Below are 27,126 nucleotides of genomic sequence, written 5' to 3' on the forward strand. Positions count from 1 at the left end.
TTCTCAAATATAACCCTTAGTCTTATACTTTCATAGTTAAAAGAATTATTACTTCTGTGTTTCTCAAATATAACCCTTAGTCTTACATAACTTGGTATTTTGAAACTTTGCAACGTTGCACCAGAAAACTATCATAACAGTTTACTCAAAAGGAGGATTACATCAATATCCTCAGCATATTGCTTTGACAACATTTGATAAGAAGGATAAACGAAATACAGAACTTTTTTTCATCCAAATTCTTCAAGTTCAGTCAGTTGAAACCTGAATAATCTGCTTCCCGACATTTCGCCCGTGATAAATACCAACGAAAGCAGATGCGGCATTTTCTAAACGCTCAGCAATGTCTTCTACAAAGAGCAGCTTTTTCTCTCTTATAAGCTGAATAGCAAACTCTAGGTACTCTGGAACCTTGTGCCGGAAGTCGAGCTCAGAAAAACCTTCCATTCGTAATCTCTTCGTGATAAGACAAAACAAATTGTGGATACCATCTGGTTTCTTCAAATTGTACTGAGAGATCATCCCAGAAACTGCAATCCTACCATAGAGATTCATGTGCAAAAGAACCTCATCCAGCATATTTCCTCCAACGTTGTCAAAGTAAATATCAATACCCCTAGGGAAGTGCCTTCATTTTGCAAAGACAAGAATTAAAGAAGCACATCAATCCACAGAAAGTAAGTAGTAAAGTAATTGTTTCAGACTCGTAAAATTTGATAATCAATTTAAGCATTTATCAGTGCTCTCTGAAGACTAGAAAATCCTTCATTTTGCAGTGAGACGGATGAAGAGATGTGTCACTCCATAGAAAAGTAATTTTTTTCTCAACTTAACCAAATTTAACATAGAAAAGTACTTGCTTCTGATTCATAAAGTTCGATAATTAATTTCAGCATTTGTCAATACCTCTGGAAAGAGCCTTCATTCTGCAGAAAGAAAAAAGAAAGCACTCCACATAAAAGTAACGTCAGGAAGAGCTTTTGATACGGAAATATCATGGGTTAACTAGCACACAATCACACACAAACAAATAGAAAAAAAAATAACACCAGAATTTAACGAGGTTTGGCTAAACTATCAGGACATAAGTAGAAAGAGTTTTCCACTATGAAAGAAGATGAAGTGTACAATCATATGAATCCCCAACTACAATTGCTATATATAGATCCCACGCAGTCCCACGTCTATAAGAGAAAGGTTTTCTCAATCCTACAAGGAACACGTTTTTCTTTTCCAAATATATTAGGGCAATGAGGTTCCCAAACCAATAAGGATTATGAGTTTCCTACATATACAAGGAAACAATTAAAGACATAATTAATGAATCTTCTCTTGGGTTGAATTCTCTTAAATCAAAAAGAACGTCTATCCTCCGCCCTCAAAAGGGCCATAATGTGTACTACACACACCAATCAAGTCTAGACAGGCTAAACTTGTTGGTAGGTACTACCTTGGTCATCATATCAATCGGGTTATCATGTGTACACATTTTTTTCATATCAAAATCTTTTTTGCAGCGTACTACCTTTCATCCCTTTGCAATGAACCAAACATTCATGTTTGATTCTTGTGAAGAGACTCAATCTCTTCATCTATAGCACCAACCCACTAACCACTAATCTACCTCTGAACTAGATAGTTTCTTCATAGCTATTGGACTCCCACACATCAACGGTCTGTGCAACTGTGCAACTGACAAAGCAAATTCCACAAGATTTGCATATCCAAGAAGATTTCCATCAACTACGTTTGCAAACCTTGTTGGTCAATTGATCACTCTCTTCTCTTTGCCTGTTGCAACGCTATACCATTGTTGTTGCATAGGTGCATCAACATTATCATCTTAATTAAGGTTTTGCACCTCTTCCACTTCCTCGGCTCCTGAACTACTGAGTGATCTAGTGGAGATTCAATTTCTAGCTCTATGAGGCCACTGACCCCACGATCTGTTTCTACTATAGCCTTTTCCCTCTAACTGTTTAGTGAGGCGGAGTGATGTAACGCCCCAAATCTAGTACCCGGAACGTTACACCGTACTCATGACCCCGAAGAAGCTAACCCATGACTGATATATCTGTAACTGAGCACTGAACAATATACTGTAAATATGCGGAATATAAGCTGTAAGGCCATAAGGTTCAAAACTGAACTAATACTGAATATAAAACAATGTCTGCAATGGGGTATCACAATACCCAAAACTGAAATAAACTGTCTGAAACATGTTGTAGTCTGAAAGCCTCTAAACTGTCTGATAAACTGTGGAGCTGATGGGACATGTCCCCAACTAACTCCGAACAACTAAAATAATAAAGTAATAAAATAATCATGTTATCCTCGAATGATGAGGACTCACTGTTAGTCTGGCTGCTAAACGCCTAATCTACTAAGGATGCTCGGGAGCTCGTGCTTCTAAACCTATGGTATAAAACACCATAGCGCAAATGCGTCAGTACGATTAAATGTACTGGTATGCAAGTGAGGTAGGTTGAATGCAATGGTTCATATGCATGAACAATACTACTGACTGAATAACATGAACGTGAGAATACATGCATGAATACGTAACTGTAACCGAGATCGTGATAGCGCTGACTCATGAATTCTGATAATGTGGATTTACTGATATTTGAGCATTAATATTGGGATACTGAATGACCAAGTCTATTAAGTACAGAGAAACTGATGTCATATTACAGATAAAGGAATGGTTGTTTCTGACAGTTCTGATTATAAAGGAACTGGTTTGATTGACTGAATCTGACAGTCCTGAAACTGAATACTGATAACATGAGTTTCGTATAATTAATATACTATTAACCGGGTGACTATGTCTGACAGTCCTGATTCTGATGGAACTAGCTGAGTTCCATACTGAGCTGAGCGACTGTACCTGACAGTCCTGAAATCTGTAGAACTGAACTGAGTTCTATTACTAAGACTGGATCTGAAACTGAGACTGTGGGAGGTAATAATCTAACTGACATGCCCCGAAACTGAACTAGTGGGGTCCAAACTGGACCCCAGTTGGAAGGGTGTCAGTACCGTGTCACGGGTAAAGACAAGCTGTGAGTAAACCCTCTCTGATAGGGAGCTCTTCCGTCAACCCCTCCTAGTAGGAAAAACTCAAATGAGGTGTATAATCCCTAGACTCGTAGGGTACATCTCAACCTACGTTGGCTACGTAGTTCTGGAACGCAGGGATTGCTACTAAGGATCACACCCTCTACTGGATGACAGTGTGTGTCCTCATCCCCGGGTTTACTCGGTGTTGAATCCTACTCCCAACTGAATAGACACTGAACTGATTATACTGAACTGAACTGTTATTGATCATATTGTATAACTGATTTGATCTGAGTTCACTAAGTTCCGTTGATTGACAGAATACTACTGAGATCCGGTAACTGACCGGGATTGCTGAGATTACGAAGATTACAGAGATTAATGAGTAGGACTAGGCTGGTACTGAATTTACTAAGTTTTCCTGAGTCATGAGACTGACTGAATTCTAAGGATCATGGCTTGACTGAGAGTATCGTGAAAACATGTCGCTGGCTCTAGGCACACAGCAAAATTGTCGGATACAAGTACCCCCAGGACTCGATAGCATGAAACTGACAGGACATGACACTTCTTGAACACATGACCAATATCAACAATTCATAATACATTAATTTGGGGATTTCATGAAGCACATAGTTATCATAGTCTTGTACATGAATGGAATTGCATATAAACATGTCATACTTTCATCAACCTAATCTCATGGGCATTCCCTCAACCATTCATAATGCACACAATATCATGGAAGGCATTCTTGGTCATAGGGTAAAGCATGCATTTATCACTTGGGTCACAGTTAAGCTATAACGCATAATTTCGATTCTCTTAGGCATTTTATCAAACACCTAGGATGCATAACTTAGGCATAGGCATGACCATCAAATTAATACAACAAAACTCCATATTTCAACTCAATTTCACATGTTTCAGACCACATACTAGCATAGGTTCATGAACACATAAAGATTCCAACTTGGGAATCACACAACCATAATCACATGTACATAATTAACCCACAACAAAATATTCACAATACAAGATTTAAAACTTGATTCTTGGGCTTCATGAATGAAAGGAATCCATGAAAGAACACTGTGCATACCTTAGTTCTTGATTCTATGAAGATTGACAGAGAGATTCTTGAATTTAAGTATTGAATTTGTATCCCCAATTGAAAACCCTAGCTTGTTCTTGAGAGAAACTTGAGAGAAACACTATAGTTTGGGTGAAATATGGTTGAATCACGTGTTATTGGGTTTATATAGGGGTGGAAAATTGACCTTTTTAAACCTGGACGCATCTTTTAAATTTTGTAAAAATTTTCCCGATCTGAACCCCTGGCGAGACGCAGTGCTATCGCGCCGTGTCACTGGAATTTGACAACTGGGAAATTGAACTACGGCGCGACGCGAGGACATCACGGAGCTTCACTGGAATTTGACAATTGGGATTTGGGAGCCCTCCGTGACGCAGTGAAATCGCGGAGTCTTACTGGAAATTGACGAATGTCATTTTGGCTTATGGCGCGACGCACCACTGACTGAGATGACGGTGTTTTATGACTGAAACTTGAAATAGTCATAACTTCTTACCCGGTTATTGAATTTAGGCGAATCTTATATCGATGGAAAGCTTATTGAATTTCCCACATGATAAAAAGTGAAAATCTTGAAAATACCACATGTATAAAAGTGGATTCATCTTTAAAACAAGTATGAGACATTTTTGGGACGAATTTAAGCTAAGTAGAAGTATGGGGTATTACAATATCTCCCCCTTGGGAACATTTATCCTCGAATGAGACTGATTGAGATGGGAGAAACAATAAGCTAAAGTACATACTGAACATGAACAACTGAAACATTACTTGACTGACATTACTGAGATTCACACTGAGCATGCATATCTGATGCATAATTTTATGACTGAGCTGATGCATGACTGCATCACTGAGAGTACTGATAAGCTGATCACGCATATCTGATGCGTGAATACATAACTGAACTGACTCATGAACATGTGACTGAATATGTAAGGGTAAAGATACCAAGTTTGAAACGAAAATTAAGCATAGTTTGTAACTGAAATTTGAACCATAAGCTGAACGAACTTAAGGAAAACTATTACCTTGGGCAGAGTCTGAAATGTGATACATGGGTATGGGTTGGTTATCGTGATTTGAACTAAGTCATCGAGTACATGGCATACGATCGAGATTGGAGCTAGAGGGTCAACGTATAGGTACCCACTAATCCAAACTAGATTCGTTACGTGAAGAGAAGCTGGAGGGTTTAGGACACGATAGCTCAGGGGTTATAGAGCATCTCCCCTTTGGGACACTATGTCCCTAGAAGAATACTGACTTGACTGCGATACTGAGGAAAACTAGGACGATGCACAGGGCACCTACGAACTGAATCGTGACTGAATATCTGGGATCTGAAACTAAGGCATGATACATGAACCAAGTTGAACATGCAACTACCTAGTTGGTCCATCTTAGAATGATCCCATTCATGAGGCTCCGGATAGTGCGACTGGATGGAAAAATGGAAACCACACCGTCCGAACTTGTTCGCCTGACTGTTAAACTGAACTACTGGCTCTGCGGACTAACTCATGCTGAAATCTTATACTCAACTGAAGCGTTCTATGACACTTTCTACAGAGTTCTAGTGACTATAGGGAGAAAGCGAATCTTGGTCTGGCCTGAGCAGGACATCTGAATAGGAGATCGCTAGCAAGGCCTATGAGACATCGTCTAAAATAAAGTGACTAGACCTTACGCACTGCTACCGAAACTATTGAAAAGATTCACATGGGCACTAAGCACGAATGCATAATCATACTAATATATCTGATTAACTGAATGATGGATAGCTGAGTACTAGACGTGTAAAACTGAACTGCACTTGGTTCGGGATAGCTGAACTGAAACTATAGAGTGTTATGCATAAAAGGTAATGACTGACTGGGTAACATGAGGTAGCTAAGCATGAGTGAGGGAAAACTGTATTACCTTAGGAATGCAAGACCAGGCGTGTAACATGATTCGGGAGCATTCTGTAAACTGAGGTACTGAAATACTAATATCTGAGTAACTGATGGTTATATGCTATGGTCGGGTAATCCTGAAAGTGAACTGAGTTTCTAATCTGGATGGACTAGGACTGGGACTGAGATTGTAGCTAAGACGGTAATCGAGACTGTAACCATAACTAAGACTATAACTGAGACTGAATGCTGGTTTTCTATAACTGAGGTTTAGACTGATACGAACGTACTGAATTCTGATGGTTAAGTAACTGATAGTTGAAAGCCATGGTCATGTAGGACTATCTGAGTCCTTTACTGAATATTGATTACTGAACTGACGTTGTAACTAAAGCCTACGGAACGGAACATTAACACTACGAATTCACCGAGGGATCTAAACTGAGGGTATACGTGACATAATTTGAGTTTGACTGAACACTAGGAGTGAAGTCATGAATCGTGTGGGCTAAGCATACTGTAAAGCATGACATGAATGCATGAGCCATGAGCTGCATGAACTGGGTTTGAAATTGCTAATCGTGGAACATGATTTGCAACACTAGATGAACTTAGACTCCTCATATGAGGAACATGAAACATACTCTATTCTATGAAAAGCGCATGGATATAAGTTGTATTCGTGGGACTGAAACGTAAAGCATGCGCAACTATCATGATGGTTGAAGTCAGTGTTGTAAAAGGCGCTTGCCATGTCACCAATGGTGAAATGGCGAGGCGAGGGGAGGCCTGGTCGCCTTTTCAGGTCATGGCGTTGAGAAAATCAAAAGGCATCGCCTTTGTGAGAAAGGCAACATGGCGAGGCAAGGCGACAATGGCGGCGCCTTTCAATTTTTTTAAAAAAAAATTAGGTTTTTCGGTATATAAACTAATTTTAGGGCTTATTTACACATTTTGGCTCTACCAACTTGCTTAGTGGTGACTGCGGCTGCTACCATCCATCTCACAAATTTGATTCCGGCGACCGGCGACGTACACCGGCGACTCTAGTAAGCAGTGAGCCAGTGAACTATAGATTTCTATATTTTTTTCTTCTTTCTTCTTCTTCATAATCCAGCAATTAGACTTGTACTTTGGTGCTTTTTTTTTCTTCCTCTTTTCTCTTCTTCTTCTATTTTCCTTCCACTATATTTTGTACCAGTGAACTTGTCTTAAAGACTTAAACAATGTTACTGTAACAGTAACCAGTAAGCTTGTGCCTTGTAGCCTTATTATGTAATTTCTTTTTTAACAACTTATATAGAATTCAAGTAACATAGTATGATAATAATATACTAATTAAATGACTTGATGTCTTGATCATTAACAGTTATTTCAATTTCAATGGCGTCTCAATAAACTTTACAGTTTTAGTATTGCTTGTTTTATGGATATTGGATTGTTAAGTCATTCAAGTTCTAGACTTTTAGTATCTATCTACTATCTATTTTTAATTCTTGACTAGAAATATTTCCAAATATACTAGTGTTATTGAAATTTTGATCATTTATATATTATTTTAATTTTTTTATATCAATTTTCGTTGTACATTCAAAAGGCGCTCGCCTCGCCGCTCGCCGTGCCGCGTGGTGAGGCGGGATCTTGTCGCCTTTCGCCGTCCAAAACACTGATTGAAGTACAAAACTTCGCACTGAGGTAGGAGTAGGTCGGGAATCATCTTCCTTTATGGATCTTCTACACTTACTGGCATTACTACTAGAATATGAAGGCCTAACTTTTTGAGATATCATAACCAGACAGTTCCTGTATACCTGTCGGGTTGAGTTAGACTGACTCACTAGGGTAGAGACTGGAAAAGGTCCTATTAACATTTGGTCTGACCTTAAAGTTGACTGCTATGCAAGGAGTTATAAAAGAAAAAGAAGCTCCTAAATCTGAAGAAGCATGAACATGTAAATGAAGGATCTGTAACATACTAATGGCTGCATCAGGACTTTCCTAATCTAGTCGGGACTGAAGTGCATAGTCTGTTTGGGCGTTGCAAACCGATAGCGCTGGAATTGGTACCTTGCTGATTCGGGCGATCGGACTGAGCTGAAGGACGACCGTGCTGACTTCGAGGACCGGGTTTAGGACAGTCTCGGACCTTGTGACCTGACTCGCCATATCCGAAACACACATTACTGCCGGCTCTACACACACCCTTATGATGCTTACCACACTCTTTGCAAAGCGGATGCGTAAAAACCCTGCTCTCACTACCCTGGGCCTTGGACCCTGGTGCCCCATCTCTACGGTCATTTCTAAACTTTGGTGCTGGTGCACTAGCTGAAGATGGAACTGGGGCTGAAAACTTCTGTCTATGCTGAGAACGGTTATCACCCTGCGACCATGGCTGAGAAAAACTATAACTACCAGTCCTGGCTTTCTTGTTTTCCCTCTCCTTTTTAAGTTTCTGCTCCTCAATCTGCTGAGCATGGACCATAAGCCCAGATATGTCCATCTCCTTAATCAACATCGCAGTTTTGCACTCCTTAACCACTCTACCTGATATCCCAGACATAAACTTACTCATTCTGGATCTACTGCCTACTACTACATGGGGAGCGTACCTGGCTAACTGATTAAACTTGAGGGAATACTCTTTTACGCTCATGCTACCTTGTCTGAGGTTTATGAACTCTTAACACTTTGGCTTCTTTCTGCTCTAGGGGAAAAAATCTGTCTAAGAAGGCTGTAGCAAACTCTTCCCATTCTATGGGCTCTGCATCTGTACCCCTAACTACCTTCCACTGCTTGAACCACGTATGGGCTACATCTTGTAGCTGATAAGCGGCTAACTCTGCACTCTCACTGGAAGTCACTCCCATGATGATGTCTATGACTTTCTGAACCTGGTCGAGGAATTCCTGTGGATCCTCTTCGAACTTAGAACCTGAGAATAGAGGAGGATTCATTCGGGTGAAGTCCCGAATCCTGGCTGCAGCAGAATTAGCCACTGGATCGGCTGGAACAGCAGCTGGCCGTTTGTTCTGAGCTGTGACTGAATGAGCTAGAGTAGAGAATGCAGTCCTGAATTCTGCATGAGAGACATGCTCATCCAGAGGATCTGGCTGAATGGGCTGAGGTGCTGACTGATTCCCTGTCCCTCTTTCATTAGCCCTTTTGGGAGGCGTGTTCTGTAAACGAAAGGGAGAGCGGATTAGACCGAGAGTTAAATTCGAGCTTATGCTCACTAGCACGACATAAATACTGAAAGAAAGGAAATTGTTCCTAAAACATCTAATAGACTCCTGCACATAAGTGTGGTGCACAACACACCCATGCACAAGACTCTACTAGATGTGGCTTTTCAGACTTCCTAGGACACTGTTGAACCTTAGGCTCTGATACCAAGTTTGTAACGCCCCAAATCTGGTACCCGAAACGTTACACGGTGCTCATGACCCCGAAGGACCACAAGCTAACCCATGACTAACATTTGTAACTGAGCACCAAATAATATACTGTAAATATGTGGAATATAAGAAAACTATATCTACAATGGGGTATCACAATACCCAAAACTGAAATAAACTGTCTGAAACATGTTGTAGTCTGAAAGCCTCTAAACTGTCTGATAAACTGTGGAGTTGATGGGACATGTCCCCAACTAACTCCAAAACTACTGAAATAATAAAGTAATAAAATAATAATGTTATCCTCGGATGATGAGGACTCACTGTTAGTCTGGCTGCTGAACGTCTGATCTACTAAGATGCTCGGGAGCTCGTGCTTCTAAACCTATGGTATAAAACATCATACTGCAAATATGTCAGTACGATTGAATGTACTGGTATGTAAGTGAGGTAGGCTGAATGCAATGGTTCATATGCATGAACAATACTACTGACTGAATAACATAAACGTGAGAATACATACATGAATACGTAACTGTAACCGAGATCGTGATAACGCTGACTCATGAATTCTGATAACGTGGATTTACTAATATCTGAGTACTAATATTGGGATACTGAATGACTAAGTCTATTAAGTACTGAGGAACTGATGTCATATTACAGATAAAGGAATAATTGTTTCTGACAGTTTTGATTATGAAAAACTGGTTTGATTGACTATATCTGACAGTTCTGAAACTGAATACTGATAACATGAGTTTCATATAATTAATATACTATTAACTGGGTGACTGTGTCTGACAGTCCGGATTCTGATGGAACTAGCTGAGTTCTGTACTGAGCTGAGCGACTGTATCTAACATTCCTGAAATCTGTAGAACTGAACTGAGTTCTATTACTAAGACTGGATCTAAAACTGAGACTGTGGGAGGTAGTCATCTAACCGACATGCCCCGAAACTAAACTGGTGGGGTCCAACCTATAACCCGAGCTGGAAGGGTGTCAGTACCGTGTCACGGGTAAAGACAAGCTGTGAGTAAACCCTCTCGGACAGGGAGCGCTTCCGTCAACCCCTTCTAGTAGGAAAAACTCAAATGAGGTGTATAATCCCTAGACTCGTAGGGTACATCTCAACCTACGCTGTTACGTAGTTCTGGAACGCAGGGATTGCTACTAAGGATCACACCCTCTACTGGCTAACAGTGTGTGTCCTCATCCCCGAGTTTACTCGGTGCTGAATCCTACTCCCAACTGAATAGACACTGAACTGATTATACTAAATTGAACTGTTACTGATCATATTGTATAACTGATTTGAACTGAGTTCACTAAGTTCCATTGATTGACGGAATACTACTGAGATCCGGTAATTGACCGGGATTGCTGAGAGTACGAAGATTACTGAGATTACTGATGTTACTGAGATCACTGAGGTCACTGAGATTACTGAGTAAGAATAGACTGATACTGAATTTACTGAGTTTTCCTGAGTCATGAGACTGACTGAATTCTAAGGATCATGGCTTGACTAAGAGTATCGTGAGAACATGTCACTGGCTCTGGGCACACAGCAAAATTATCGGGTACAAGTACCCTCGGGACTCGATAGCATGAAACTGACAGGACATGACACTTCTTGAACACATGACCAATATCAACAATTCATAATACATTAATTTGGGGATTTCATGAAGCACATGGTTATCATAGTCTTGTACATGAATGGAATTGCATATAAACATGTCAAACTTTCATCAACCTAATCTCATGGACATTCCCTCAACCATTCATAATGCACACAATATCATGGAAGTCATTCTTGGTCATAGGGTAAAGCATGCATTTATCACTTAGGTCACAATTAAGCTATAATGCATAATTTCTATTCTCTTAGGCATTTTATCAAACACCTAGGATGCATGACTTAGGGCATAGGCATGACCATCAAATTAATACAACAAAACTTCATAGTTCAACTCAATTTCACATGTTTCAGACCACATACTAGCATAGGTTCATGAACAACACATAAAGATTCCAACTTGGGAATCATACAACCATAATCACATGAACATAATTAACCCACAACAAAATATTCACAATACAAGATTTAAAACTTGATTCTTGGGCTTCATGGATGAAAGGAATCCATAAATGAACACTGTGCATACCTTAGTTCTTGATTCTACGAAGATTGACGGAGAGATGCTTGAATTTGAGTATTGAATTTGAATCCCCAATTGAAAACCCTAGCTTGCTCTTGAGAAAAACTTGCGAGAAACACTATATTTTGGGTGAAATATGGCTGAATCACATGTTATTGGGTTTATATAGGGGTGGGAAATTGACCCTCAACCCTGGACGCTTCTTTTAAATTTTGTGAAAATTTTCCCGATCTGGACCCCTGGCGCAACACGGCGCTATCGCGCCGTGTCACTGGAATTTGACAACTGGGAAATTGGACTACGGCGCGACGCAGGGACATCACGGAGCTTCATTGGAATTTGACAATTGGGATTTGGGAGCCCTCCGCGACACGGTGAAATCGCGGAGTCTTACTGGAAATTGACGAATGTCATTTTGGCTTAGGGCGTGGCGCGCCATTGACTGAGATGACGGTGTTTTACGACTGAAACTTGAAATAGTCATAACTTCTTACCCGGTTATTAGATTTAGGCGAATCTTATATCGATGGAAAGCTTATTGAATTTCCCACATGACAAAAAGTGAAAATCTTGAAAATACCACATGTATAAAAGTGGATTCATCTTTAAAACAAGTCTTTTGACATTTCTGGGACGAATTTAAGCTAGGTAGGAGTATGGGGTATTACAAGTGACATCCCTACTAATAAGTAATCCTAAAGTCTAATGATATGTGCAGCAAAACTTATAACTTTTCACTACAATTGCATACCTTAGAAACATGCACTTATTTGTCCTTGACTAAAGTTTGTCATCCCTAGCATGAGCATGAACAGGACAACCAAATATTCTCGAATTTAAATATTCAGCAGGCAAATTGGACCATCCTTCAAAAAGTGTTTTGAACTCATAGTTATGGATGGAGATCTATTGACCAAATAACAAGTTGTATTAAATGCTTCACCCAAAAATCCTTGCTAACATAAGTGCGAAAGCATGATTTATGCCTATCACAAAGTGATCCATTCATACGGTCTGCAACACTATTTTGTTGTGGGGTTCCAATTCAAGTGTGGTGTCTCACTATGTCTCTCTATTATAGAAATCATTGAACTCTAAGTTGTAAAATTGCAATCCATTGTCAATCCGAAGATGCTTAACTTTTTTTTTATTTGTCTCTCAACCATCATCCTCCATTTAAAAAATGTCGGCAACGCCTCATCCTTTGTTTTCAAGAAATACACCCATACTATTCTAGAATATCCTCTATCAAAGTCGTAAAATACTTGACACAGTCTTGGAGGGAACTTTATTTGGATCCCACAAATGTATATAATCTAACTTGCATTTGGTCTTATGATCTGCCTTGTTGCTGAACTTCACCCTTATTTGCTTACCAAACATACAATGCTTACAAAAATTCAAAGCTTCATTTTTGTAGCCATTCAGAAAATTTTGCTTGCTCAACAAAGAAATCTCTCACACGACCAATTCGCAAGTGCCACAATATGATTGGTTCATGTCACTGTTTCTAGATGAAGCTACATTTGATTCCCCTTCAACTATATCGCCTTGAAGATAGTATAATCTAGAAAGTGGCTTATGCTTCATGAGTACCATGCACCTTTATACTTGAGTGTGCCATTCTTTTAGTTAAACTTATATCCTTGAACACTCAAAATTGAAAAGAATAACGACCCTCATAATTGTATTAGAGTTTTCTACATGTTTTTCATATTCTTACTCTTCCCATAGCTTCCAAATGTCATTTGTGTCTTGCGGGGATGAATGACATGATTTCCGAGGTGATCGGATGAATTTTAGAGAAGTTTTCCAGTTTTGAAAATTTGATATTTGAAAAGTTTGATCAAAGGCAACACTATAGGTTAATGAGCTTTGAATTTTACTCCAGTCGGGACTTAGTTGGGTGGTTTGCATGGATCCTGAGATAGTCGGGAGTAAGTAGGGTCATTGTTCGGATTTTTGAGTTTAAAGAAAGTTAAGTTTGACCACGATAAACTTTTAGTTAACACAACCTCAAATCGGTAATTTGATGATTCCAACACGCCTGAGACAAGTTTTATGGTCAATTTGCATTTTTTATTTGTTTCTAAGAGGTTCCAGATAATTTGTGATGGGTGGATCGAAATTTTCGGTTGAAGTTGAGATTGTTAGCTCTTGTTGCTTCTGGTGCTACAAATTTCCTTCGTTGCATTCGCAAGTGAGGGTCACGTTTACGGAGAAGGAGGTCTGTTGGTCATCGCGATCGTGACAAGAGGCTTAAGTTCGCTAGGTCAATATTTGTGGACCAGTCCAAGTGCGCTTCATGTTCATAATGGGTTCATCGTGTTTGCACAGAGTTCGCCAGGGTAGGTCGTCACGTTCGCGAAGAACGAATTTCACTATGCAATGTTAGATTCCAATTCTCAATTTCGTAATTCATAACAAAATTTTGATACCTTAGACACCGATTTTAATGATTTCAAAGGCATCATGTTTATTTTGGCTCAAAGATATGAATCTAACATCCGATTTACCAACGTATTTCTATTCCATCATGAATTTCTTAATTTAATCCGTTGAAACGATTAGGAATTGGGGGAGGAGGGGGTATAAGTGGACTTGAATATTGGTAATTCTTTGATTAGGGGGCCGATTAATGGTCCGAACTAGCTAATTTTCAATGGTGAGTTCCCCAACCTATGGGTAAACCAATTTCGAAAGAAATTTCCATATTCAAAACCAAGGCTCGAGGTTAATCTTTTGACCCAGTTTTTGAGCCAAGTTTTTCTATGGCAATATTGGTGCCTATGGACTTGTATATTCAACTAGATTACATATTTGACCAGATTGGGACCATTCAAAGGCGTTTCGAAAGGGAAAATTCCATAATATGACATTTTTATGCTTTGAGATTAAGGCAAGTCCGAACTTTCTAAACTCTATATAATGTTTTGTTGGCAATTGCTTATGTGATGGATTGAGGGTGTTTGGGGTCTTGTATAGATGAGATGAAGAACGTTTATGCGAGCATCCGTGCCATGCTATCAATAGAAGTTTAAGATCTGATTGTTTTGACTGATTTATTGAATAAGTAAATGTTAGGAACACGATGTTTGGGTTCTGTCATTGATAAACTGACTTATTGACTTGATTTACATTCATCCTTCGTGATTATCCATGATTTGAGAGTAGGGTAAATATGATGATTCATGACTCATTTAAGATAGAATATTTCATGTTTGACTGATTATGACTTTAATGTATGTTGGGAGGATGTTAAATTAGCTAAATGGTTGATATACGAGTACTTGATTGGCTTGGCAACTATAATACATGATTTTTTAAGTATACCAGAAAGGTTGATATGATGAGAAGGCATTTATATATGTTCATGATCTACTTTCTCCTATATTTGAGGCATTTATTTATATTTTCATACAAGTTCACATCATATGCATAATATTTGACGAATCATGTGGTTTTTATCCGATGGCCTAAGAGCATGACACAGATGTATTGAGATACGATTATGAGATACAGTTGCTTCTTTGGGATACTCTCCAATGGCCCACCGACAGGATCCGTATTCAGCAGTGATATCATATTCTCTGATGGTCTGTCTACCCACAGGATCCGAAGGCAGTACATAGACCTCACGAATCCCCCATGGGTCACAACCAACCGACAGAGGTGGCACGCGTGTACTGCATTGGCCAGCATATCATCATCACATCATGTGCATTGCGTTATATGCTATCACTTTATATGTTTTATTTGATTTTCTATCTATGAAATAATCTTACTTTAGGTAATGTGCACACTGATTAAGCAGGTTATTTACTCTACTTGATACTTTATTTACTCATGTAAACTGTCCTGGATTCTTATTTCTTGTTAGACTAAGTGGAGAGTTTGGCAAGATAAGACTAACCCTCGCCATCGTTTTATTTAGGGTCGGTTGACGATACTGATAAGTACATGTGTTTTGACGTACTCACCCTTGCTCTTCTGCACCTTCGAATGACGGTTCAGTTCTAGCTTCTAGTGGCAATTGAGTCATTGTAGGACTTGAGATTTCAGACTAGAGTTCAGGGTGCTACTCAGCTATTTCGTAGCACTAGATTGTAGATCTCTTTACTTTTAGACAACTTGTAGACATTGACTTCGTGTATGTTCTTGTACTATAAGGGGAGCCTTGGAGTAACTGGTAAAATTGTTGTCACGTGACCAGGAGGTTATGGGTCCACGCCTTGGAAACAGCCCCTTGCAAAAATGTAAGGTGAGGCTGTGTACAATAGACCCTTGTGGTCAGGCCCTTCTTCGGACCCTGCGCATAGGGGGAGCTTAGTGCACCGGGCTGCCCTTTTTTAGATGCTCTTGTACTAGTGTCACCAAATCCTTAGCGTTTTCGTTCATTTCTGTTTTGTTATGATTTGGGATTCGACTCTTTATTTTGGTAATGTTTAAATGAATTTCCACTTATTTTCGTTTGCTTCTCGTTTAAATGATTTGTAAATGAATGGGGCTCACTCACATGGTAGGGTGGGTGCCTCAAAGCTTAATGGATTTTTGGGTCGTGACATCAAATTCCTCTTCATCCAAGGAGCATGTCAACACGATGTTTCATAATGATATCGAACATTCTCAATTTGATGTTACCGATGACCATTACAGTTAATGGATTATCATTACCTAGGTACACAGTCTCACTCGTCAGCTTGTAAGTTGCAAACTAATTCTTGTGTGGACAAATATGAAAAGTTGCACCAGAATCAAGAATCAAGAATTATGCCAATGACTAGATCATAACACAAACTTCTGTTGCAAGACCCTTGACTTTATTCCTATTATCCAAAAAGCTCTTCTTTAACTCTTTAGATTTTAGTGCATCACTGATTCCATCCAATGAAATATTGTCTTTCTCATGTAGCCACATATCAGCAAAAGGATTGTAAGACGGTCGTAAAAAAAATAGCATGATAAAGGCTTGATCCTCGCTCTCAATTTTGATATCGATGTTCTTCAGATCCAATATTTTTTATTTTGATATCTCTCTCAACTAGGGTATCTTCGTTCACATGGAGATTGTACAACCTTTTTTTTAGGAAGAGGCAATTCGTCAGCTATTTCTTTGAAGTTCGTCTTGTATGACTCTTTCACCTTTTTAGGAAAAACCTCCTCATTCCCTTTCATAACCTTCGAAATACCAGAGACAATCTCATGATAACTTTCCACATAATGAAACTAGAACCACCATCGAATTTCTCTAATTCAAACTTTAAAGATGACTTCCCTTATGATGTGTAAGAACCCTAGCCTTGCTCTAATACCAATTGTTCTGGAATATCATGAGTTAACTAGCATACAATCACATACAAAGCAAATAGAGAAAAAAATAACACATGAATTTAACAAGGTTTAACTAAGCCTATTGGTTGAGGTAGAAGTAGAGAGAGTTTTCCACTATGAAAAAAGTAGTACAATCATATGAATTCCGCAACTATAATCTTTATATATAGATCTCAAGTCTTTAAAATCTATGAGAACTAATGGAGAAAAAAATATTATTGAAAATTGTGTGTCGACATAATTATATCCAGTCCCTATTTATAGACACTACATTATAATCCTTTTCCAAGTAGGACTTGATATACAATTCTTATTGCTACTTATATTCTAACACTCCCCCTCAAGCTGGTGCATACAAATCATATGTACCTAGCTTATTACAAATGTAATTAATACGAGGACCGGTGAGGGACTTCGTGAAGATATTAGCAAGTTGATCACTCGACTTGACAAACTTTGTAACAATATCTCCTGAGAGAAATTTTTCTCTGACAAAGTGACAATCAATTTCTATGTATTTAGTCCTCTCATGAAACACTGGATTTGATGCAATATAAAGGGCTGCTTGATTATAACACACAAGTTCCATCTTACCAGTTTCTGCAAATTTTAGTTCTCTCAATAGTTGTTTGATCCAAACTAGCTCACAGGTTGCTACAGTCATTGCTCGATATTTTGCTTCTGCACTTGTTCGAGCTACCACACCCTGTTTCTTACTCTTTCAGAACACCAAATTACCTCCTACTAAAACACAATATCCGAATATAGTGTGTCTATCAGAGGGTGATCCTACCCAATCAGCATCTGTATATCCAGCAATATGCTGATGACCTCGATCCTCAAAGAGTAGTCCTTTACCTGGAGCTGACTTTATATATCACAGAATACGAACAACTGCATCCCAATGACTATCACGGAGGAAGTCATAAACTGACTTACAACACTTACAGAAAAGGATATGTCAGGTTTAGTCACTGTGAGATAATTCAACTTTTCAACCAACCGTCTATACCTTTCAGGATCACTGAGTGCTCCCCCAGTCCTGGCAGAAGTTTAGCATTTCAATATACGAGTGTCAATGGGTCTACATCCCATCATTCCTGTTTCCTCAAGAATGTCTAAGGCGTACTTGCGTTGAGAAATAACAATACCTTATCTGGACTAAGCAACCTCAATACCTAGAAAATATTTCAATCTGCCGAGGTCTTTGGTCTAAAAACGCTAAAAGAGATGTTACTTCAACTTAGTGATATCATCTTGATCATTATCGGTGATAACGATATCATCAACATAAACCACTAAATAAATACACAGATTTGGTTCAGAATGCCGATCGAACATTGAGTGATCAGCTCCACTACGAATCATGCCAAATTGTTGAATTACTATGCTAAACTTTCCAAACCAGGCTCAAGGAGACTGTTTTAGACCATAGAGTAACCTGAGCAATCGACATACAAGGCTACTACTCCCCCTAAGCAATAAAACCAGGTGGTTGCTCCATATAGACTTCTTCCTCAAAATCACCGTGCAAAAAAGCATTCTTAATGTCCAACTAATAAAGAGGTCAATAACGAACAGCAGCAATAGATAAGAAAAGACGGACAGATGCTATTTTAGTCACGGGAGAGAAAGTGTCACTATAATCAAGCCTAAATATTTGTGTGTATCATTTGGCAACAAGGCGAGCCTTAAGCCGATCAACCTGACCGTCTGGACCAACTTTGACTGCATATACCCAACGACAACCAATAGAGGATTTACCTGCAGGAATGAAAACAAGCTCCCAAGTACCACTTGTATGCAAGCAGACATCTCATCTATCATAGCCTGCTTCCATCCTAAATGAGATAATGTTTCACCTATAGTTTTTAAATGGAAACAGAGGACAAAGATGATACAAAAGCATAATGGGGTGATGATAAACGATGATAACTCAAGAAAGTATAATGTGGATTAGCATTACAAGTGGAATGCATACCCAGTTTGGACTGCAAAAGGCGACAAGAGGCGACAAGGCCCCACCTTGCCATTCGGCGAGGCGAGCGCCTTTTGAATGTACGGCAACAATTAATATAAAAAGTTAAAATAATATATAAATGATCAAAATTTCAATAACACAAATATACTAGGAAATATTTCAAGTCAAGAATTAAAAATATATAGTGTATAGATACTAAAAGTCTAGAACTTAAATGACTCAACAATTCATCGAGTAATGCCGCCATTCATGGTACATCGACAAAAATTACAGATCACCGCATCTTTTGTCGGTCCTTGTGTACCATAATTCCATTCTAGGTCCTTTTGTTTGCTACTAGTAGATTGGGAAGCCATTGAAATTGAAAGTTGTTAATGATCAAATAATTTAATTAATATATTAATATTACCATCATGCTATGTCAATTCTATAATCTACATAAGTTATTAAAAAAAATTACATAATAAGTTATAAGAAAAAAAGAAGTATATTAATATAATTATATCAAAAAAAATTACATAATAAGTATAATAAGTATATTAAAAAAAATTACATAATAAGTATAATAAGTATATTAAAAAAAATTACATAATAAGTATATTAAATTAATACTACCACTGCTATATGACTGTAACAGTGCATGTAACACGGTAATAAGTATATTAAATTAATATTACCACTGTTGTATGACTGTAACAGTGCATGTAACACTGTATGACTGTATGATAGTAACACTGTATGATTGTAACGGCCACCGAAAAATAGAAGAAAAAAAAGATAAAAAGAGGAAGAAAAAAAATAACAGCACCAAAAGACATACAGTCGCTGGATTAAGAAGAAGAAGAAAAAAGAAAAAAAATATAAATCACTGCTTACCGGAGTTTCGGAAGTCGCCGAAGTTCGTCGACGGTCGCCAGAATCAAACTTGTGAGATGAATGGTAGCAACCGCAGTCAACAATTTGTAAGTTGGTAGTGTTTAAATGTGTAAATAAACCCTAAAATTAGCTTGTATACTTAAAATCCTAATATTTTTAAAAACAACTAAAAGGCGTCGCCTTTCTCGCTGCCTCGCCACGTCGCCTTTCTCGCAAAGGCGTTGCCATTTGAATTTTGCCACGCCATGAACTGAAGAGGCGACATAGGATCGCCTCTCCATTCGCCATTGGCGACGAGGCGCTCGCCTTTTACAACACTGCGCATACCTTTTTGAAGTACAACTAATTGGCTACGCGGAAGCAAGTCCGCAGTAGAAGCGGTATCCGGCGCATGACATGAATCATCTGGGAGTAATGTTGGACGCGGACGACGATGATAAGTCAGAAGTGGTGGCACTGCAGCTGGAGATTTAGAAGTAATCATCAATTCCTCAAAGGTTGGTACAAGTAAACATGGAGATACAAGCAAGACCTCAGAAATATCGAGATGATCAGAAGATGTATAGTAAGGTTGAGATTCAAAAAGGTGACATCGCCGGACATAAGATAGCGATGAAGATCCAGTGAATAATAACGATACCCTTTTTGAACTCGAGAGTAACCAAGAAACACACACTTAAGAGCACGAGGGGCTAATTTATCTTTTTCGGGGGCTAAGTTATGAACAAACATGTGCTCCCAAAAACACGAGGGGGATAGAGTAGAGAGGTGACTATGGAAAAAATATGGAATAGGGAACCTGATTGTGAATGAAAAATGATGACATTCTATTAATTAGCAAGATGCAAGGACTGCATCACCCCAAAAATGCAGCGATAGATGGGGTGAACTGACTCTACTAGGTTGAAAAGTCATCAATGAATCTAACAAAATAACGAAAACCTAAGGGTGAACTGACTCTACTAGGACCCCAAACATCATAATGAACTAATGAGAAAATAGACTCCGAACGACTCTCAATACAACGTGAAAAGGTAGCACGGGTGTGTTTCCCAAGTTGACATGACTCACAATCTAATGTGGATAAACTAGACAAACTAGGCACCATCTTTTGTAGCTTGGATAGACTCGGATGTCCCAAACGTCTATGAATTAGGTCTAGAATGGACGAAACAAGGGCATCAACCTAGAATCAATAGATCATCATAAGAGACTACATAATTGAGCATCAACTTTCTCCTATTGTTCTATCTTTCGCATCTTCCGCGCTAGATTTTGTCTTTTCATCTACCACACTAGCTTTGTTCTTTAAGTGATCTTGGACACCTTGACCTTTGCACCACAACTCAACCGAGAAAAGCCAGGCTAAATAATTTGAACTTCCCATTAAAGGTTTAGAAGTGATCATAGGACTTGAACTTCAAATTCCAATATTTTTGGAGCAAAAAATACAATGCCCAAAAGACATCTTGGGAATTTGACTTGAAAACCCCAAGAAATAGTTACTGAATATCTGAAAACAGTTACCAAAAATATGAAGTCATTGGAATTTAGGATCCGGCGATCGAAATCTCAAAATACTTGGCAGAATCTGGAAAAGAGTAAGTGGACGGAGTCGGAATAGTTCGGCGACCCAACGGAAAAAAGAACCACTCAAAAATTCGATCGGAAATGGGCCACGCGCCAGCGCGTGACGAAGATCTCGCCGGAATTTCAGGATTCCGGTTGGCGCGTGGCTGGTACTTCTCCGGCGGTTTTGGTCGGGTTTTTGTCGCCTGATCTTTCCGATCCTCTTGGTGGTGTTGTATTTTTCACACAACCCACAAAATAAAATATGACACAAATCAGTCACCAGAATTGCCGCACGGTGACTGAGTAATCTTTTCTGATGTTTCTCACCAACTCTCTGATACCATGTGAGAACTAATGGAGAAAAAAATATTATTGAAAATTGTGTGTTTACATACTTACATCCAGTCCCTATTTATAGACACTGCTTTATAATCCTTTTCCAAGTAGGATTTTATATATAATTCCTATTCCTACTCATATTCTAACAAAATCTATAAGAGAAAGGTTTTCTCAATCCTACAAACACAATATATCTTCCTTTCCTAAATCTATTAGGAGAATGAGTATTTCTACCGTTAATGCAAATTTGAGATAGAAACCTACTACTTTCAGACTCATAAATTCGATAATTAATTTCAATATTTGTCTATAAATGAGATCTTATCTAAGTTTATCATAGCAGTTCCAAACCTTTTCAAGGCTCCAGCAAGATCATTTCCTTCTTTGTAGTTAAACGCATCATCGAAGCCAAGTTCTGATTTTAAAAGATTTACCTGCAAAACAGGTGCAACACATCTTTAATAACACCCACTTGCTTATAAAAGCAAAAGTGGGACATTACCTTTTCATCAGTACTAGCGCTGCCAACAACATAGCAGCCTTTCATTTTGGCTAATTGTCCAACAAGCTGACCAACTCCTCCTGCTGCAGATGAGACATAAACTACATCCCCTTCCTTAGCAGAGCATACATTATTAAAGCCAATGTAGGCTGCAAGTCCTGGCATACCTGTAAGTTCATTGCTATGGTGAAATCAAGTGTTTTTATTAGAAAGAACAATCCGCAATTTGTCCATTCTATTTAGGCAAAACCCAATATGGAATCCAAGTTTGAAATTTTCAATTGGGCTAATAAACCATAGATTTTCAAGAAGTTTTTGACTAAGTGTGAAATTTGAAGTAATTGTTTCAATGAGCAACCTTTTCATACCATAACCAGGAAGCAACTATATAAAAGGGGAAGGGAGGAGTTGGGGCATATAATTAGGAAATGTAAATATAAATTGGTACCTAGAATTCCAGCATAGTATGAGAGAGGCACATCTGTGTATTTAATCTTGAAAAGTCCATTCGGATTCTGAATCAAGCTATAGTCTTCCCAACCAGTCATTCCCCAGATATAATCCCCCTCCTCAAAATCTGTATTTGCTGATTTAATAACTTTAGCCACACCAAGTCCAGTAATGACCTAAAAGTTATCCAAATTGAAGATAACTATCAAAAAATCAAAACTCTACTCCCTTATTTCATCCCTCCTCCACCACACAACTCAGTCAGGAACATTAAAAGCAACATTCAAGTATACACGGGTAATATGTGAAGGAGATAAACTTAATTGTGAAAAAGCTATAATTTATTCCTTAAACTTATGCCGCTTTAAAAATATGCATTTGCAAATTTTTATGACCTTTGCTACAAGACGGCAAATAATGACACCAAAATTCAAAGGGGAAATCACTGTCAAGAATCCAAATTGAAGCATATGTTGTATGCTTAATAGAAGATAACTCAAGAAATAAGTTAGCAGCATTCAAGAATCCAGGTAAAATGACAAGTAAGATAGAGTTAATTAGGAAACAACCTATTTTTTATGCCCCTTTTAGGAATCAGTTTTTGCCACACCAAGTCTAGTAATGACTAAAAAGGTACTCCAAATCCAAATGAAATTAGCATTTACATTTGGCAGCCTCCCAAAGAAAGAAGGGTTGGAAAATCATCAACTTACAGAACCAGGTTTGAATGAGACAAGTAAAGGAACATCTTTGGACTTATGAGAAGACATCCTGTGGCGCATGTAAGGGTCACAACCCAAGTAAAGATTCTTGACAAACAAACCATTTGATCCTTGTGAAATCTGGCAACATATCACCGAACTTCTTAACTCGAAATCACTCTCTTTTGGATACCCTTCAACATAATTCTTCAACACAACTTGCTTGTTCGGTAACATCATGTTTGAATGTTCATCTGCCATTATTCTTTCTTCTCTGCAGCTGCCATTTTAGAAACCTACACCTTTTTAAAAGCCTGGTGCACACCGAGTCAACGTAAATGCTAACTAGGGGTGTTCACACGTCGGTTTGGATGGTTATTGGTCAAAATCAAAACTAAACTAATATAATCGATTTTTAAATTATTAAAACCAAACAAAATCAAATCAAATCAAATCAAATATAACATATCAATGGTTTGGCTATCATCAGTTTGGATTTGGTTGTTCGGCTATTAACCATACACGAAAATAAAAGAAATGATTTATATGAAATAACATAATCATATAGCCAATTCCAAACATAATTAGGACTGAAGGGAAATATATTGTTATCGGAAGAAAAAGCATAGACGACCTTTAAATTACAAGGCGAGTTGTGTTATGTATGATCTCCTAACAATACCGTCAATTGTTTTTCTATAACATTCAATTCATTCAACATAAATTTGATTCGTACTTAGTTAGAAGAGGATAAAAGAGAAACATATAACGTAAAATTCATGAACAAATAATAAAAAATAGTCACAAATGTTGCTTATTTTTATACTTGGGAGATTAAAGTGTCAAATTTATCGATCACCAAGCACCAAAATCTAAAATAGGAAGATCAGTAGTCATATTCATTTGGTATGGGAGCAATGAAAAGAGATCTATAGAACTTATTCAATAATTAGGCAATGAATGAAAAGAAATAAGTAAGGACTTTCTGATGGTAGTAAATTTTGGAAGCTTAAATGCAATTAATTACTTTATGTGTTCTGCATTGAATACTGAATATACAAGGGAAATAGCAGCTTTTAAAGACATGCCTGGAAACACATTAGAATAGACTAATATTCTGAATAAACATCTTCTTCTATTTTGACTTGTGCTATAATTTTCAAAATCAAGTAAACAATATTTACCTGTGGAAGAGTAAAGGAATTTTTGTACAACTCTTCGTCCTCCTGAAGTTTTTTTGAACTTTTGAGAAGAAGGTTAGGTAAACGAAGAAGGGAAGACAGGCTTGTGACTATTCAAAAGGAAAACAAGAAAAGACGACAATGAATCCACTTGACATGACACAGCTAAGAAACTTAGCTAGTCAAGCGGGTTCAATTTTTTTCTCTCGGTTTTTAGGTAGCGTTAATGTCGCTAGCTAGCTAGAGTTGTCAGACACGTTGAGCCAGCCTGATCTGATGGTAATTTGACGGAGTTGGATTTCAATTTTTACACCTAATTAAAAAATAAAGTTTTTTAGCTCGGTACATATAAGTTCATGGCTCGTGGAGGCTTGAGCAATGTGGATTAGATTAGTCTGTGGGTCGATTCTTAAGTCAAATACGCAACTATTTAGATTGTTTATTAATATTTTTATTTGATTTGAAGAACATCATGTCAAAAATTATTTAATTTCGTTATTATGAGTATTTTTTGAATGTTCGAGACTTGATACAAGTATTAACACTATATAATATTGTGTGGTAATATTTATGTTTATTAACATTCTAAAATTAAATTATAAAATATTATTTTTTTAAAAATAGGCTGGCCCGCAGCCCACAGAGTAATAGTGTAGACTTGTTGGGTCAGCCCGACCTGACCCGTCAAACTCAAAACATGTGTGGGCTAGTCCGGATAGATTGGGCCAACCTATATTGACGGCTCTATCGCTAGCTGGTGGCCTGTGGGTCCATCCATTTATGATGTCGTAGACTTTTTCTTTTAAGTTTATTACTGTAAATTGTTGATAAGAATTTTTTTTTCAAGGTCGAACCTCCAACCTCTTACTTTAGCGGTGAGACCACCACATCAACTCTTGTGGTTTGTTGATAATAATTTTAGTTACATGTTTATCGCTTTTGAGTACTTATTCACTTCATCCTATATTAGTTTGGATGATTCTAGTTTACGTGGTAGTTAAAAAATCATAAATAAAATAATTATTTTTCTAATTCAACCATTAAAATCTTTTTTATAAACTTTACCGTAAAGTATTAACATTTTTTTACAAAAAATTAATTTATAAGAATAATTTGAAAGAAATTTAACTAATATTTTCTGAATATAATAAGATAACCAATAAATATAGGACGGAGAAAATAGTACTTTTATTATATTAGTATAAAAAATTTATAATCTAAAAAGTTGAGTACTTTTTCTTCTTCTCGAAGGTTAGGTTAGTGCATTTTGATTTAAATATATATTACTTACTAATTTTTTTTTCTAATTTTATTGATGATTTTTCAAAATACAACATATTTATTGTTATTGTTATTATAAGAGTAATAATAAACAAATACACTGAATATATGTGGAAAATTTCAATTTCATTAGTTAAAAAGTTTATATATTTTTGTTAGGAAATGATATAAGTCTAATTATTTATTCCAAATTTAATTAAAACCCATCTCAAATTGATATCTATATCTATATCTATATCTATATCTATAATTTATATCTATAATCGATATATAAATCTATAATCTATAATCTATATCTATAATATATTAAAAGTGTGGAACCCCTTATAAAAGTGATTTAAACTTTTTGTTCTTCATTAAAACACTCTTCTTTAATCAAAATTGTCTTTTCACTATTTTTTTAAATTTATTATTTAATTATTTTTATTATATTAACTAGACTCCTAAAATATATAGGATTCCTAAAACATATGGAGGAAAAATTAATTAATACTTTCTTTTGTAGTGATCAATTAGAAAAATACTCCTAAAGTAGGATAGAAAAGTACTCCTAAAATAGGACTATTAAGAAATACTTCTATAAATATTAAGATGCACTTTAAACTAGAGAAGAAACTGGTTTACTTATTGAAAAAATATGATTGATGTTCATTTAACTTGATTCGCTTGCATGGCAAGATTGGTGGATGTTTAATTTTCTAACCTTCAGCTTCTTTGTTATTTTTGACAATATTATAGAATTCAACGTGTGTGTATATATCTATATATATATCTTCTTTGTTTTCATTCAAGTCATTTTAACTGAAGCTTTGTGATCACTATTGTATTACTTTGTTGTAGTTTACAGGTCGTAGATGAATTTACTGGTGCTAGATGAATGTCGGTTGGCTTCGAGGAATTGTTTAGGTAAATGTTAAGTTTAATTGTATTGTTTTTATATCTCTTTTTTGAGATTTTTTTTTTGTGTAAAGGTAGAGTTTAGTTGTTTTATTTTGATATCTCTATTGTCGTATTATTTTATTATAGTTTACAGGTAGTAGATGAGTAGCGAACCACTTTGAGGAATTTTTTGTGTAAAAGTTAGATTTAATTATATTGTTTTGATGTCCCTATCATCGTATTGTTTTGTTGCAGTTTACAGATGTTAGATGAATGTTGATCGACTTTGAATTTTTTTTTGGTAAATATTAGGTTTAATTAAATAAATTCTCCAAAAGATGTTGAATTTAATTATTATATTTATTTTTATTATTTAAACAAATATCCTATTTAGTGTAACGTTTGAA

General features: G+C 37.2%; 1 protein-coding gene across 2 annotated transcripts; it reads right to left on the reverse strand.

Annotated features, from left to right (window-relative positions):
* Nucleotides 1–24,762, reverse strand: LOC107867745 (2-alkenal reductase (NADP(+)-dependent)). Of its 2 annotated transcripts, XM_016714132.2 has the most exons (6): nucleotides 24,563–24,759; nucleotides 23,391–23,658; nucleotides 22,676–22,853; nucleotides 22,228–22,394; nucleotides 22,077–22,159; nucleotides 1–628 (listed from the first exon to the last, which is right to left on the reverse strand). In XM_016714132.2, the coding sequence occupies exons 2-6, from the start codon at nucleotides 23,637–23,639 to the stop codon at nucleotides 250–252; spliced, it is 1,056 nt and encodes a 351-aa protein (XP_016569618.2). In that variant the 5' UTR covers nucleotides 23,640–23,658; nucleotides 24,563–24,759; the 3' UTR covers nucleotides 1–249. The 2 variants fall into 2 exon arrangements, with proteins under 2 accessions (XP_016569618.2, XP_016569621.1); XM_016714135.2 differs by lacking the exon at nucleotides 23,391–23,658 and having other exon boundaries at nucleotides 24,563–24,762.
* Between the last annotated feature and the right edge of the window lie 2,364 nt (nucleotides 24,763–27,126).

Source organism: Capsicum annuum, chromosome 4 (assembly GCF_002878395.1).
Source record: "Capsicum annuum cultivar UCD-10X-F1 chromosome 4, UCD10Xv1.1, whole genome shotgun sequence".
Classification (NCBI taxonomy): domain Eukaryota; kingdom Viridiplantae; phylum Streptophyta; class Magnoliopsida; order Solanales; family Solanaceae; genus Capsicum; species Capsicum annuum.

What these genes read in the sequence shown, in the direction of transcription:
- LOC107867745 (XM_016714132.2), bottom strand. Translation starts at nt 23,639, where the DNA reads ATGGCAGATGAACATTCAAACATGATGTTACCGAACAAGCAAGTTGTG. An exon ending in TCTCATTCAAACCTGGTTCT is followed by an intron (nt 22,854 to 23,390) that starts GTAAGTTGATGA and finishes GATAACTTTTAG; the next exon opens with GTCATTACTGGACTTGGTGT. An exon ending in CTTGCTGGAGCCTTGAAAAG is followed by an intron (nt 629 to 22,076) that starts GTTTGGAACTGC and finishes TGCAAAATGAAG; the next exon opens with GCACTTCCCTAGGGGTATTG.